This window comes from Echinops telfairi, unplaced genomic scaffold (genome assembly GCF_000313985.2).
Source record: "Echinops telfairi isolate 266 unplaced genomic scaffold, ASM31398v2 ScPeMD7_18;HRSCAF=68, whole genome shotgun sequence".
Classification (NCBI taxonomy): Eukaryota; Metazoa; Chordata; class Mammalia; order Afrosoricida; family Tenrecidae; genus Echinops; species Echinops telfairi.
The window spans coordinates 50,900,787-50,916,901 of NW_022103915.1; the positions used below are offsets into that span (position 1 = coordinate 50,900,787).

Sequence of the window (16,115 nt, forward strand, 5' to 3'; positions counted from 1 at the left end):
CACACACACACACACACACACACACTTTATTTTAAGGCAGATCTAGATACCTGGACTTGCATTTGCAGAGATTCCTCTTTGTTCGCCCTTTTCTGTTCTGATTCCATTAACTGCATTAGTCTTTGCTCCAGGTGTTGTTTGGACATCAAAGTCTCTGTCAGCTTACTATGCAGACTCTGTACTTCATTTTCTTTGGCCACAAATTTGCCCTGTAAATCTGTAACCAACATTACATTTAAAAACGTCTTCTCCTTCATTTGGCTACTCATCCTCATCTTTAGTACTATTTCCTTTAGAAGACACTGCTGCTCCTGGTTACTTGCCTTGCTCATAGCGTTGACCAGAAAAAAAGCTTTGGGAGGTCAAAGATTTTCTTTTGAACTGTGTTCAAGGCCCAATCCTCAGAATATACTCAATAAAAGCCGTTTATGAATGTTTAAAGACTGCATTATCATTTATTGAACAAATTCTTTATTTCATCTAAGGCATTTTAATAAGGTACATGGTAAGTTCCTTATGAATTTAATGTACTCTCTTGCCCCAAGAACAGAGAAAGATGGTGAGGAAATCTATCTGAAGAGTGGCAAGCATCCTGGTTTTAAATGATGAAGTAAAATTTTTCTGCCTCTCTTCCTAGAAAGAATGTTAAAACAAGAAAAATGGTAAACAAAAAGGAATCTTCACCATAACCAGGAAATGATGTAACTCCATTTATGAAGATAATAAATACATGAACACAAATTGAGTAGGGGATCATTAATTTCGAGAAGTGAGATGGGGACATTTTCCAGAAAGCCCCAGAAACACAAGTCATCTTAGCTGGATTTAAATTCTCAAAGCCTTATTCTATTCCAAAATACTTTTTCATACACAGCACCCAACAAAGCGAGAGGGAAAAAGTGTTCGTAACACACATACACTACCCTAGGACACAGTGAGGTACACACACCAAGAAAAAGCACCTCCCCACCCCACAAGTCCAAATCAGAAATAAATACGTGTGTTTCAGGAAATGTAAAATATTACTTTCATAACAGGCCAGCACTCAAGAAAAAGCTCTTTAAAAATTTAAGATGTAATGGTCACAGGTAAGATGACAACAAAGAATATACTGTTTGCCAACAAGACTAGAAGTTAAAGCAGTAAATTTAAGGCCTTCACAATTCTGTGAGATTATTATATCCAAACTCTACATCCACTCAAACTACCAATCACATACAGAAGTACCATAAAGGTATTTTTAGACATACAAAGTTTCCAAAAAGATGCTCAAGACCCGTCTCATGATGCTACTGAGATGGACGGGCTCTACTAAGTGAGGGTAGCAAAGGCAGCACGGTGACCGTCATCGGGATTCAGAAATAGAGAGAGAAGAAGTCTCAGAAGAAAGCAATGAGCACAGGAGAAAAAGTCAACACTCCACAGGGATAGGCCTTACCGAGGAAATCAGAACTTACAGATGCTTTCAGAGATATGAAGTTGGGAGGCTACAGGGAGGAAGGAAGAGGGCCATTTAGCCACAGATAAAATAAAAAACTAACAATAAAACAAAATATCCAGCAAATAAAAAATAAGGCAATAGCAGCTTCAGGAAACATGCACACAAAAAAAGGTTGTTCAAGAAGGGAACTGCAGTTTTAATACAGAATGGGCGTCAACAAGTTCATGAAAAGATGCAATGAAAAATAACGGAATTCTTCCACAAACTCTTTGAAGCTCCCTCATATACTTAGCTCAGCATTGAGTAGCAAAGTCATGATGGCCTAACATTTGACTGTTGAAACCACGGAAAAGTGTATACATGGTTCCGTATCCGGAGAATAAGGGTCAGTTAGGAGGAATGTCATGGTAGTGTTAAAACCCTCACATTATGAACAAAAAGTTACACATATTTGAAGTGATTGCTCAAAGGAGAGTAGCATAAACGAAGTGCTCATTTAGAAATATGAAAGGAAATACTAAAAATACTAAGAGATGGCTCAAAAGCACTGCCTCTGGTCAGAGTAAAATGTAAGATTTCTGTTCATTGTTACAAGTCTTTTAGCAAGATTTCTATTGTTGTACACTGATGAAATATAAAACACTAACTTAAAAGGTAAACTAATGTATCATAACATAAATCCCAATGTTAAATGCAAAATGCAAAGAAACAAGCCTTCAAGTACCTTGAGTATATTTTGATATTGAGACGGAGGTAGATCTTTAGGGGAAGAAAAAGCAAGGGAATCAAAGGAGCCAAAGAGCCAAAACGCTGTGTGATGATGAATCAGTCCTTAGAACTCTTATTTTATTAGCTTAAAAGGGTTGCCAAGATTAAAAAACAAAAAGAAGCTTCAAAAGTTTGTGGAAAAATGAAATTAAGAGAAATTTGTATAAATTACTAAAAGTGAAAATAATGATCTGCTCTATAAACCTTCACCAAGGTTCAAAAATAAAGGTTTTTTAAGAGACATTAACGATTTATGTCAAAAACAATTCCGAGGAACTGGATTCAAAGTGAAGAATCTTTAAGAATAGTTAGCCAGTTCACTGCAGATATATTTTCCTTTTCATATCTGTAAAAACAAGACCTAGACTAGTAACTCTGATAGGAGAGACTTAAAAGAGTTCTCTCAATAATTATCAAATTAAAAAAATTTTAAAAAAGGAAAATGAGCTGATTCCAGGAACCCAAGAGGAAGGCGAATTTTAAAGAAAAAAAAAAAATCAAGTGATTAAAAAAAATGGGATTTGTTTTCAATGAACAATTTGAAGCCCCCTTAACCACAGGACACCAGCTCCATTCTCATCCAAGTAGCTCTGTCAAAATCAGAATAGATGAGCATGACAAGCGAGCATTTATTAAGTAGGCAAACAATTTAGGATGATAATGCCTCCACTGTTCTCCTCTTCACATAACAGAAAACGGATCATTTCTCAAAAAAAAAAAAAAAAAAAGCAATAAAGAGTTGGTCAAAGAACCAAAGGGTGGAATAACTACAGAAAGGGAATTCTACTCTCATTGCCTTGTTGAGCCAGTTCCGACCCATAGCTACCCGATGTAGAGAGAAGGACCCAGTGCCCTGTTCTAGACCATCTTCACAACTGTTCCTATGTTTGCACCCACTGTTGTGCTGCAGCCACACTGTCCATCCATCTCCTTGAGAACCCTACCTCTTTTACACTGCCCTTCTACTTTACCAAACATAATTGTCCTTCTCCAGGGACTTGCCCCCGCCGGCAACATGTCCAAAGTATGTGAGACTCAATCTCACCATTCTTGTATTTAAAGAGCATTCTGGCTGTACTTCTTCCAAGACAGATTTGTTTACCCTTTTGCGGTCCATGGTACTTTCAATATTCTTCTCCAGCACCACAATTCAAACCAATCAATTCTTTGGTCTTCTTTATTCGATGTCCAATTTTCATGTACAGATGAGGCAACTGAAAATACCTTGGCTTTGGTCAGGCACACCTTAAGTCCTCAAAGTAACACCCTTGCTTTTCAAAAGCCTAAAGAGTTCTTGTGCAGCAGACTTACCCAATGCAATGTGTAGTCTGATCTCTTGACTACTGTCCTATGAGCATTGATTGTGGATCCAAGATAAAATCTGTGGCTTCAGTCTTTTCTCCAATGATCATGATGTGACCTTTTGGTACAGTTGTGAGGGTTTTGGTCTTCTTTACATTGAATTGTAATCTATACTAAAAGCTACTATCCTTGATCTTCATCACAAATCCTGCAAGTACTCCTTACTTTCAGCAAGCATGATTGTGCCATTTGCATATTTCAGGTGAATGAGGCTTCCCCAAAACTTGATGCCACATTCTTCTTCATAGAATCCAACTTCCCTGATGGATTTGTTCAGTATACAGATTGGGTCAAGTGAGAGACCCACCACCCTAATGCGCACCTTTCCTGATTTTAAATGATGCAGTCTGACCTTGCTCTGTTGGAACAACTGCCTCTGGATCCAAGTATAAGTTCCTTGTGAGCACAATGAAGTGTTCTGGAATTCCCATTATTCTCAAGGCTGTCCACAGTTTGTTATGATGCACTTAGTCAAATGCTTTGGCAAAGTCAATAAAACATAAGTAAACATCCTGGTATTTTCTGCTGCCAGCTAAGATCTAGCTGACATCAGCAATGGTATACCTTGTTTTACAACCTCTTCAGAATATGGCTTGAACCTCTGACAGCTCTCTACCAATGTACTGCTGCAACTGTTGGCTAATCAGCAAAATTATATTTGCATGGGATGTCAGTGATACTGTTCTATAATTTGAGCATTCTGTTGAGTCATTTTTCTTTGGAACTGATACAAATAGGGATCTCTTCCAGTCAGTTGGCCAAGTAGCTGTCTTCCAAATTACCTGGCATAGATGAGTGAGTGCTTCCAATGCTGCACCAGCCTGTTGAAATATTTCAATTAGTATCCCATCAATTCCTGGAGCCTTGATTTTAGCTAATGCTTTCAAAACAGCTTGTACTTCTTCCACCACTACCATTCCATGTTGTACCTCTTGAAATGGTGGGATGTCAACTAGCTCTTTTTGGTACAGTGACTCTGTATACTCTCTCCATCGTCTCTCAATGCTTTCTCTGTCCTTGACTATTTTACCCACTTTCCAACTCACGACTTGGTTTTCTCTTGAGTTCTTTCAGTTTCAGATATGCTGACAGCATTCTTCCTTTTTACTTTTCTAGCTCTAGGGCTGTGCATATTTCATTATAATCTTTTACTTTGTCTTCTTTGCTGACCTTTGTAATTTTCTATTTAGGTATCTGACTTTATCATCCTTTCCATTTGCCTTAGGTACTCTACATTTAGGAACAAGTTTCAGAATCTCTGATGACATCCACTTTGATTTTTTTTCTATTTCTTGTCCCTTTGACCTTTGGCTTTCTTCACAAATGATGTTCTCCCATAGTTCATCGGGCCTTCTGTCATCACCGTTCAATGTGTCTAATCGGTTCTTGAGAGGTTCTCGAAATTCAGGTGGGATGGACTCAAGGTCATATTTTGGCTCTTGTGGACTTGGTTTGATTTTCTTCAGCTTCATCGCGAACATCAATATAAGTAATTGATGATCTGATCCACAGTCAGTCCCTGGCCTGGTTTTATCTGCTGATACTGAGCTTCTCAATTGTTTCCCACAGATGTAGCCAATTTGATTTCCGTGTATGTCATCTAGAGAAGTCCATATGTATAGTCAGTTTGTGTTGTTGAATAAGGGTATTTGATCAATTTCAGATTGAAGACATTGGTAGAATTCTTCTATTTCTTCATCATTAGTTTTTGTGGTTGGCGCATAAATTTGAATAATAGTTGTTTTGATGGGATTTAATCAGAGGATAGATTTAATCCTGTTACAGACAGCACTTACTTCAAACTAATTTTGAAATGTAGTTTTTGACAACGAATGAAACGCCCATTCCTCTTGTGTCATTCCTAGCACAGATCATGATTTTCTGATTCAAAGGGGTTAATACAAGTTTATTTTAGTTCACTAAGCCTAGAATACTGATCTTATGTGTTCCACTTCATTTCTGACAACTTCCAATTTTCCTAGATTTATACTTTGTATACTCTAATTATTCAATTTTTATAACTTTTCCTTCTCAATTTGAGGTGAGTCCTTAACGGTAAATGAAGATCTCAAATGCTCCATTCCCACAGGTTTACTCCACTCACCTCACCGTGGTCCACTCTACTTTGAGAAACCAGCTCCTCCTCAGTGACATTTCAAGCACCTTCTCACCCCAGGGGCCCGTGCTCGAGCACCGTCTCCAACAATGTTCTGCTTCCATTCCTCAGGCTTTCAGTATCCGACCATGTTTCCGTGCTACGCATGAAGATTTTCACAGTGACTTTCTCCAAAGTGGGCGGGGGATTCTTTCTTTGTAGCCTGTCCTTCTTAGTCTGGAAGTGCCGTCGAAATCTGTTCACTTTGGGTGACCCCGCTGGCATTTGAAATACCAGTGACATAGCTTCCAGCATCACAGCAACACACAAGCTACCACGGTATGACAAACTAGTGGCATTACCCAATTTAGTATTATAACTTTGCCTGTAACCTACTGCTTTGGCAAAGCTAGTAGAAAGCTTATTTTTAGAACTTTAGCAAATGTCAAAGAAATGTACTATCAAAGTATAAAAGCTATTTTTAATTTAGAGCTATTTTTACTGAGCTTTTACCAAAATGTGCAGGTTATATTTTCTTCATGATGTAGAAAGGAGGATATTTTACCCAAAATTAGATCCAAGCATACCTTGAAGCTACTGTGGGTTTGATTCCAGACCATTTCAAAAAAGCAAATATCACCATAGAGTGAGCTGTGTGAATTCTTTTTTCCCCCCAATGCGCATAAAAGTTATGTTAGTACTATCCTGTAGTCTACCTAAAGTACATTATGAAAACCTCTGAAATACTGTGAGAAAGCCAATATGTGACAGAGAAAGGCACGAGGTGGGTACATGCTGTGGGAAAAATGGCACCCAAAGACTTGCTGGAGGCTTGCCACCAACCTTCAAGGTGCATGTAGCCACGAAGTGGCTGAGGGGAGCAATAAGATCGAGCACACTAAGCCGAGGTGGGCCTGTACCTTGTTGTGCTGCCTCATGTTCTGCTGTTCTCTTCCTGATATAGCTCTGGACGTCTTCCCACCTCCGCTCAGCTTCTTGTAGTTGAACCTTGACATTTAGAAAGAAAGGATGAGCTGAACAGCAAGAACAGAATTCAACCGCTTTTTTTTCCCAACGTATCATCCTTTATCTTTACCGCCACATCATAAAAATGTCTAGTCTAACTAGACTCCTGCATTTTAATTAAGATTGGCACACACACACTCATTCTGAAAGCCGTGTGCTTATTTATTTATCAGTCACAGCCACCCAAAAGGATTTACTCACTCACTCACTCACTCACTCACTGCCATGTAGTCAATGCTGACTGCCTTGGGGGATTTTTCCAAGACTGTAACTATTTATGGGAGTAGAAAGCTCAGTCTTTCTTCTGCAGAGCTTCTGGTGGTTTTGAACTGCCGACCATGCAGATCCCAGCCCAACGCGTAACCACTACCCCAGCAGGGCTCCTATAGGATTAACTAGCTGGAGATTATTTCAAAATCTAAATATTGGTACAGTTGGATCAAGACAGCTACTACTATATCTATCTCTAGCTGATCTACTTAGCGATGACCCATTAATCTTCTTTCAGCTGATAAGCATTCCAAACAACTGGATGATATCTTTATTGCTAATTCTCAGTGACCCAAAAATCAAACCTGGGAATCAAGTGGATTTCAACTTATAGTGAACTGAAAGTCAAAGTAAATCTGCTCCAGAGGGTTTTCAAGGAGATAAATCTCTCTCAAGAAATACCTTCAGTTTACAACTAATTGCTTCAACCTGTGTCCCAAATTTATAAGGTTCATGTACTTACAGCAGAGCACTTCCATTATGACTATAATCTTTAATGTCATATACCCATTTATCTGTATCTAGAGGACAGACTTCCTAACCTAGAAATGCAAACTGTAAACCCACCAGCAAGACCGACATTAGATAAAAGGACAAGTATATCAAGTCTTCAAAGAGATCCAGGAAGATTTCAGAAGAAAAAAACCTCTCACCATTATTTTCCACATCCAGTTTTCTCACAGACCAATTTCCCTCTATTAACCTTGACCTGCTATCAAGAGACAACTGCAGCTATGGTCTAAGGGGGAGTCTGTCTAACATCTTGAGGTTACATTTAACTTACACAAAACTGCCATTTTCAGCCAACCTTCTCCCCAATGAAAAGAACAGGTGATTCTTCTAAGGATTTCACTGAATGTATATAACAGTCTAGAGTGTATATAAAGGAACAAGAGAAAAGTGGCTGCCCTCTCAGTCAGTCTGGGTATCAGCATTTCATGGTTTTGTGACTCAAGAAAAAGAAACGTCAACGAAACACAAGTTCAGTGGGCTCCCTGAGAAATTCTAAGTTATGAGGAAGAAATGTTAAATTTCTATACATGGCTTGTGTCTTACACATGCAGACCTTGAGGCCTCACATATAAAATTTTATTTATACCTGTCAATCAGCCAATTTTATTTTTCTGTCTTCAAACACCTTAACTTCGAACTCAACCTTATACACCATTGCTTCATCAGGGCCCAGGCATCCCTATGGCAGAACACTTGGACTACAGATACCAATCAGCTTCAAAGGACATTTCTCAAACCTACATACACATTTAGGTCACGGGGCTGAGTAGCATCATTATTCGTAAAGCAACAGACAGAGGTAGGAAGAAATCACCTTCAGCTGAGTAACTGCTTGCTCTGCATTCTTCTTTTGGCCTTCCTCTTGTTGTAGCTTTCCCGTTTTCTCAGTCAGCTCATTCACTAGCCTCGCGTAATCCTGGCGCAGTTTATTCAGTTCAGCAGACTGCCTGAAAAGAGTAACTGGATTAAGAACCTTCCATTCTTATAAAGGCATATAGGGCATTTTATATTCATTTTCTTAGCTTCTAATTTCACTTACAGCAAACTGAAAAGTAATATTAATAAATGACTACAAATAATGAAGTTTGGTGACCATAACTCCCACATAATTGGATTCTAATGACAATTACACAAATTCCAGAACCACTGTGAAATACCAAGGGAAATGGATGATCTCAGCTTTTGAGCATGAAAACACAAGGGTCACCCTCAAGCTGGCCTGACAACCTATGGAAAGCAAGTCGTCGGAGAGGCTCCTCCCTCTGTGCATTTCTCAGAGCGTGGCTGCCGAGTCCCTAACATTACAGGAAGGTGTCTTAGTGTACAGACTCGTGGGCTCCACTGCAGAGATACTGAATGATAACCTTCCCAGGGTAACAGCCAGGACCTGTTACCTGTAACCATTCACCCCGGTAAGTAAATATGGTTCATTCCAGAACAAGAACGTAAGCATACAGAACACGTCCATTCAGTCACACACAGAGTTACAGACTGTTTCACTGGTGGTGCAAGTACTCATCAAAGAGCAATTTAACTGAAGAGGATCTTTAGGTAGGCAAAGGGAATTGTTTTTGAAAATTAACTCCATTTAGAAACAAGCGTCTAACCAATTGCTATTACCCACCATTCTGATGATTCAAGAAAATACTCTGCCATTTAAATGAAATAAAGCATTTGGAAACATACTTGCTTTCCAGTTGGTTTGTAGTATTGCTGACAGCATCTCTCAGTATACCATTTTCCTGCTTCAAACGAGCTCTCTCTTCTTCCATCTCCTCACGAAATTGCTGAAACTAAAATTATTTTATGCAAATAAGATTTAGAAAACAATGATTGCCAATACTGTCTTACAACAGAAATGCTATAATAATGAAAACACAAAAGGTACCAGCCAAAGAAAATATGGACCATTCTTTGGCAATAAATAAAAACCAATCTTGAAAAACTAATTTTTACTGGTGATGAATGCAAAGAAAAGGTGCAATGTCATAGGGTGTAACATTATAAAGCACCTTGGAAACAGACCCAGGCCACGTTCATAAATAACTTCTTAATCAGTAACAACAATGATGCGATGTCTTTAGAAGAAACAAGTAAGACCTCCTCCTCCTCACTGGTCCAGACCTAACTGAAATCATGAGAGCAGGTGACAGACGGAGAAAGACAGGCAGTCAGAACAGTACCTTATGGGATGTTGACAGCAGACAAAGGCAAAAGAATAAGCACTAACAAAAAGACAGGTCACCTAAGCCAAAGCCCTGGTAGTCATCTGTCACACTATCACCCCTCTCTTCTCTGTCAACGAGCCCTACTTAACTCACACAATGTGTCACCAACTTTGTCGATACCTGATGTCAGGCCCTTGGAGCCCTGAAAAGGCTTTCTCACTATCCCTTGTTCTATTCTCTACCCTATGTCTGAGCAGTCATTACAAATACTAATATGAAGAGGGGAAAACAGGACAGAATGTCCATTTCTCATGGACTCAAGAGGCATGGAGAGTGCTTGAACCCTGAAAACTTTTACCCAGAGATAATCTTTTAAACCATAAACCAAAAATATCCATCCCCTGAAGACTTCTTAAACAAATAATAGCTTAACTAGCAAAAATAAAAGGTGTGCCTTTAGCATTATGCTCTTTCAAACATTATCTATGGGAAATCAAACTGACAACCAAACTCACTGTCATTAACTCAATGCCAATTCACAGTGACCCTACAGGTCAACATAAAACTGCCCCTGGGGCTTCTGAGGCTTTATAAATCCAAATGGCCCTTTCACAGGGGTCGCCTGAGTCATAACAGTAGCAAAATTAAGAGTTAGGAAGTAGCAACGAAAATAATTTTATGGTGGGGCGGGGAGGTCACCACAACATGAGGAACTGTATTAAATGGTCTTGGCATTAGGACAGTTGAGAACCACTGCCTTAGAAGGTTTATGTTAATCAGGGAAGAACCATTCAGGAAAAGAAGATAAAAATATTTCCAGAATTCAAAGAATGTAACTATTGCCACTGAAGTACACATGTGGCAACTATTGAATTGGCATGTTTGGCTGTGCGTGTTCTCCTAGCTCCTCCCCACCTCGTCCTCATCTAAGACACACTGTTTACCACCCACTAAGAAGAGAGAACAAGGTTACCTGGTCACTGTACCCTGGCTGGGCCAACAGCTGGCCACGCACAGACCAAGAGTCTGTGACGAAGCATGCAAATGCAGAGATTTCCCTTTGTTTCCAGAGGAGGAGACATACCTTCAACTGCATCTGCTGGGTCTCCTGATAACTGACATGCATTTTGTTTTGAAATACATTGTGCTCTTTTTCTAATGTTCCAATCCGATCTTTCATCCTTGCTATAACCACATTGCTTCTCTCTTTCTCTGTCATCATTTCCTAGGAGAGTAAAACCAAAAAGAAATGACTAGAAATCATATTATTAAAAGCAAGTACAATAACTTCAATAAATTGGTCCTGCATTCTGAAACAAGAAGTACTTGAAGATCAAACGGACTTTAAAAAGTCATTCCTGAGAGACATCAAGACAGTGTAGACATGACAAAATAATAATAATTTATAAATTATCAAGGGTTCATGAGGGAGGAGAAAAAATAAGAAGCTGATACCAAGGGCTCAAGTAGAAAGAAAATGTTTTGAGAACGATGATGGCAACAAATGTACAAATGTGCCTGACACAATGGATGTATGTATGGACTGTGATAAGAGTTGTATGAGCCCCCAATAAAATGATTTTAAAAAGTCATTCTTCCGGAGATCCTGGGGGGTTGAAACACTGACCTCGCAGTTAGCAGTTGAGCATTGCTTAACAGGGCCCCTTCAGAAAATTCACCACACACAATTACACTGAAGTTTCTACTACTAGGGAAGCAGGCTTGTTTATTTAATAACTTATCTTAATTTGACCAACTTTTGTCACAGAACTTTTTCTTATGATCCCATAGGGGATTTATATTCCAACAAGGCCATTCATTCTCACAATGGCATCAAGTAGCAAGATGAGTGATTCATAAGCAAACCCATTTTACTCTACTGAATCTAATCCCATAAAGGAGAAACAAGCACTTTCCAGGAGAATGACACCACATTTCGACAGTTTCAATTCTAGTCTCTCATCCCGGTGATGTCTTTAGTTCTTTGATACATCTCATCTAAAATTTCTGGACTTAATGCTTCTCATTAATTAAATGTACATGTCACAAGAATCTCAATAAACAATCACTTATGTAAGGGCCTTGCATGTATCCTATACATTGAATTCAGATGGTATTACAAGTTCTGCCCTTCTAAAGAGGATAATTCTGTCAGACCCAATTAGAGCATGCTCACAATGTCCAAATGCTTCTTCTATTCAGAAACTAGTATATCTGTAACTCAAAAACCCAAACTCATTGAAACCCTAGGTAGGGTGGGTTTCTAAGGCTGTAAATCTTTACGGGAGCAGACAGCCTCATCTTTCTCCCTCTGAGTAACTGGTGGGTTTGACTCTTGGACCTTGTGGTTAGCAGTCTAATGTTTAACCAAAAGTATCATCAGGGAGATCTATCAGTGCTGTTATTTTTAAATTCATAACTCAAATGTCTAGTATAACTTCAGGAAAGACAGAAAAATAACTATTCTTATTTGTTTGGAGTAAACTTGTTGCATAAATAAGTGCATCGGAAATTATGGGCAATTTCTAAAATCTTTTAAAATGTTTCTTATACAGTTTTTATAGCCTTTGAACATGAGAATGTCTTCACCTGGGTTAACTGCTTGCACCGACCCTTGGTAGCAGCAGCATCTTCCTTTGCAGCAACGAGGAGTTTCTCTTTTTCTTGAAGCTGATGGGCGAGTGCAGTCAGTTCCCCTTTACTAGACTGCAATTGAGAAGTCAACATAGAATCAATGATGACTCACGTGTCAGAAAAACGAAGACTCTCCAAGTGTTTGTGAGTCAATGCAGAGTTCTCTGTTACAAATAAAAACAGACCATCTGCCAAATACCGGTCAGTGAAATAGCATTCAGAAACCACAATGGTGGGATCTACCCAGTGCTAATTTGTAAACATAAATCACTTGAGATATCTTGACAAAGAATTAGAGAACAGTCGTGTTAAACCCAAAGAAAGGATCAGGAAAACTACTCTGAAACCAAAATAGAAATCTCTAATGAAACAATCATCGGTGATCCCAACGCACACTCTTAGGAAATAATGCCAAAAGCAGTGATGACCAAACACAGGTACTTACAACAATGACACAGTAAATATGTACACCCAGGACTACAGAAGTACCATGCCACACAACTCTCCAAAGTTAACAGAAGGACACAAAACCAACAATTCCCCACCGAACTCCAAGAACATGTGCAAAGACCAGAGGCAGGAACTGCCTTGAAAGGCAGTCTCGAGAAACAGAAGTAAGGATGCACAGCTCTCACAAATGTCGCACCAAACGAGCATTGCTGAAAAAGATGAACGTGAAAGGGAAGTGTACATGGGAAAGCCAGGATTCCCATTCACACATGCACAGGTTTGTGCCAAACAAAATGTCTTACACATGGATTAACGGGCATGTTTAATACATGTCTAAACCTCAGTTACTGTGGACAGGTTTGTTCAGTAGTAATACACTTGTCTCCGTCTTGAAAGAGGGCTTTGAAAAAAAGAGAAGGAAACAGGTCCATCGAAACAGTAGCTTCAGAAGGAATCTTCTGGGCCAATTAAATTCAAGGCAGAGAGGTCAGCTCACGAAGTTATGGTGACTGTTCTCTGATTTCCGAGGTGTAATCTTCATAGATTTTCTTGATGGACGCAGGACAATCAAAGGAGCTTATCGGAAAGAAGTTTTAAGAAAATGGAAACCTGTATTGATGAGAAAAGAGCCAGAAAAATGGCACTTTTTTTGTTCAAGCACAATGTGGCAGTCACCTAATCTGGTGTCAATTTAAGAATTAAGAGTGTAGGAGTGGAGTCTAGGCTGTCAATCTGGAGATAGCCAATGAGACCTCTGTGTGGGCATGGCCTTCTGAGAATTCTGGGAGATCTCGTAGTTCTCCTCCTTGGAGGTGGAAGACACCTCTCTCTCTCTGCTACTCCCTGGGAGACATTGCAAAAGACAAGCCAAATGGATGCAATCAGACCTCAGAAGCTGGAGAAGCCAGAGAGAGACCTTGCCAGCACTGAGATGCTGACAATGGCACTGGACCCAAAGACTTTCTACCCACTGGCTTGTGATCGTCCTGCATTTGGTTTCATTGCATGTGTTTCATGAGTCTGAAGAGGACTTTATAGATTGGTATCAGACATGTGGGCTAATATCAGACTTATGGCTTTGGGCTGGACTGGATTGAGATGTTTTCTCAATGTTCAATTGCTCTTGTATATAAACCTCTCCCTTATACACATGTGTGTTTGTGAATTTCTCTAGTCTACCCAGACTAACACACATAACAACGCACCTGTTCATTCTTCGAAGGTAATAGAATTGTCCTACCAGGATCTCACTGGGAACCCTTATCCCATCCATATGCACAACAGCCCTTATCTTGCCCTTCACGCACTTCCTTTTGTTCCCCAAAAGCAAAGAACATTGCAAAGGAACACAATCTGAGTTCAAGGATGCCAAAACTGCCGTTGTGACATGGCGTAAATCTAAGAGCAGAGTTCTTCAAGGAAGAGCTAGCGAAATGGAAATACCACTTTCAGAAGTGCATAGACCAAGCTCAAGAAATGTCAATGAACAACAGCTTTACATTTTAGCACTTTTATTTAATGAAAGCTTGTAGGATTTTGTAGCAATACTTTTGAACTAACCCTCATAAGCCAAAAAGAAATACAGTCTATTCAACATACAAGAAAAGGAAAATGATGAGAAAACCATGACAAGTAAAAATCCATCACCAGGAAAAAGTTGTCAAAACAGACAAAAGTTATGAGTATAAACACCAACATGGTTTTAAAAAATCTAATCTCTGGAAAGCAAGAGCAAAAAGCAGATGCACAAGAGAGAACTCAGAGAAGAGATAATGTAAGAGCACAGAATGTGGTGAAATATTAGCTGGCAAAACCCAAAGTAGAAGTGAAAGTAATACCATTGTAGAAATATAACCCAATGTGAAACAGCAAAAAGTTAAGACATGCTACTGAAGACTGAGTGAAAGTCACAGAAACCAAGGTTGATAAAAGTACAAAGAGATGAAGATAAAACCGCTTTTCGTATTTGTTTGTTTTGCAAAGAACTGAAATACAAAAGATAGAGACTGACAAAGGAAATCCAACATAGGTTTCACTATGACCCCTAAGAGATGTAAAATGTTATCTATTACATAGGAACTCACTGGGCATGGAGTTGATATAGACTCATAGCAACCCGGTAGGACTGGGTTCTGTGGGTTTCCCAGCCTCTAACTCTTTCCGGGAGTAGAAAAGCTCGTCCTTCTCCCCCGGAGTGGCTGGTGGTTTTGAACTGCTGAGCTTTTGGATGCAAGTCAATTCATAACCACTTCACCACCAGGGGTCCTGTATTACATAAAACTCCCCGGAAATAAAAGTTGATTTGATCTAATGATGAAGAAGCGTGTTATATTCAAAGGAAAATTCGCCAACTATCGACTATATTATTGTTTACTGAACTTCATAGAAACTGAATCACATCCTATTTGTACGGTAGGGTAAACAACGGCAAAACCCAATAAATAATAAGCATCAGATTGATTACCCAAAATATGTTTTTACTTGAGAGCACAGTTTGAAAAAGTACATGAAAGAGAGTAATATTCAGGCTGGACATAGATATATAGCCAGCAACACGAATGTAGAACATAGCAAAGCAGTGTCATCAACAATGCTTAAGAAAATGAAACATTATACCCCACCACAAAATCCTTAAAGTATAGAGCGAAAAGGGAACATTTCAACTTGCCAAGACTTTAAGGAATACAGTCTTCATCGATCCTTCTTGAAAACATTCCAGGAAATACCTCAGCCAATCAAGAAATAAATACTCAGATACAGCAAAAGAACTGGCACTGAGCTCTGAACCTATTAAACTGCACAACTATGACTAAAATAAGATAGGCTTGAAATACTACAAATATATGATAAACCAAAATGCTATATTTAATAAAAATTGAAAGGGGAAGAATGTTTAAAAATGTAATTTAAAGCTTTAAGAAAATCATATCATTGAGGCAAGTTCACTTAGAAGCCAACAGTGGAAAATAATCAAATGTTAGTATTTTCTTTTTAGCTGCAGTACAGAGAATGACTTAATATGGCCCTCTTAGCTAGTCTTTCTAAGGGCCACCAAATGACTGGGTGGGGCCATGCAAATGAGGTGCAAGAAGATAGGATGGTTTGCTAATTGAGTACATTAAGGAGCAGTGTATCATGGTGGGGATGGGCCTGCTCTAATCAGGTGTATAGCATGCTAACAAGGAGACTACTCAGCTTTGCCACCCCACCAGGCTTTTAAGAGTTCCAAAAAACAAGGCATAGCAAGACAAAGCGACAAAAGAGAACACAACGATGACAACAAAAAAGAAAATCAATGACCAAGAAAAGAATAAATTAATTTTTAAAAAAAAGTTTAAAATTTTAAAAAAGAAAGAAAAACCTGTAAATAGATCAAGGTCTGATTTTT

General features: G+C 39.0%; 1 protein-coding gene across 9 annotated transcripts in view; it reads right to left on the bottom strand.

Moving 5' to 3' along the window:
* KTN1 (kinectin 1) overlaps positions 1-16,115 on the bottom strand; it is a 118,982-nt gene that overhangs the window by 51,639 nt on the left and 51,228 nt on the right. For all 9 annotated transcript variants that reach the window (XM_045288236.1, XM_045288240.1, XM_045288235.1 and 6 more), the window contains 6 exons: positions 12,233-12,349; positions 10,728-10,868; positions 9,162-9,268; positions 8,290-8,422; positions 6,587-6,674; positions 51-217 (listed from right to left, as the gene is read on the bottom strand). In XM_045288236.1, coding sequence (XP_045144171.1) covers positions 51-217; positions 6,587-6,674; positions 8,290-8,422; positions 9,162-9,268; positions 10,728-10,868; positions 12,233-12,349 — 753 coding nt within the window. The remainder of the gene's footprint in view (positions 1-50; positions 218-6,586; positions 6,675-8,289; positions 8,423-9,161; positions 9,269-10,727; positions 10,869-12,232; positions 12,350-16,115) is intronic.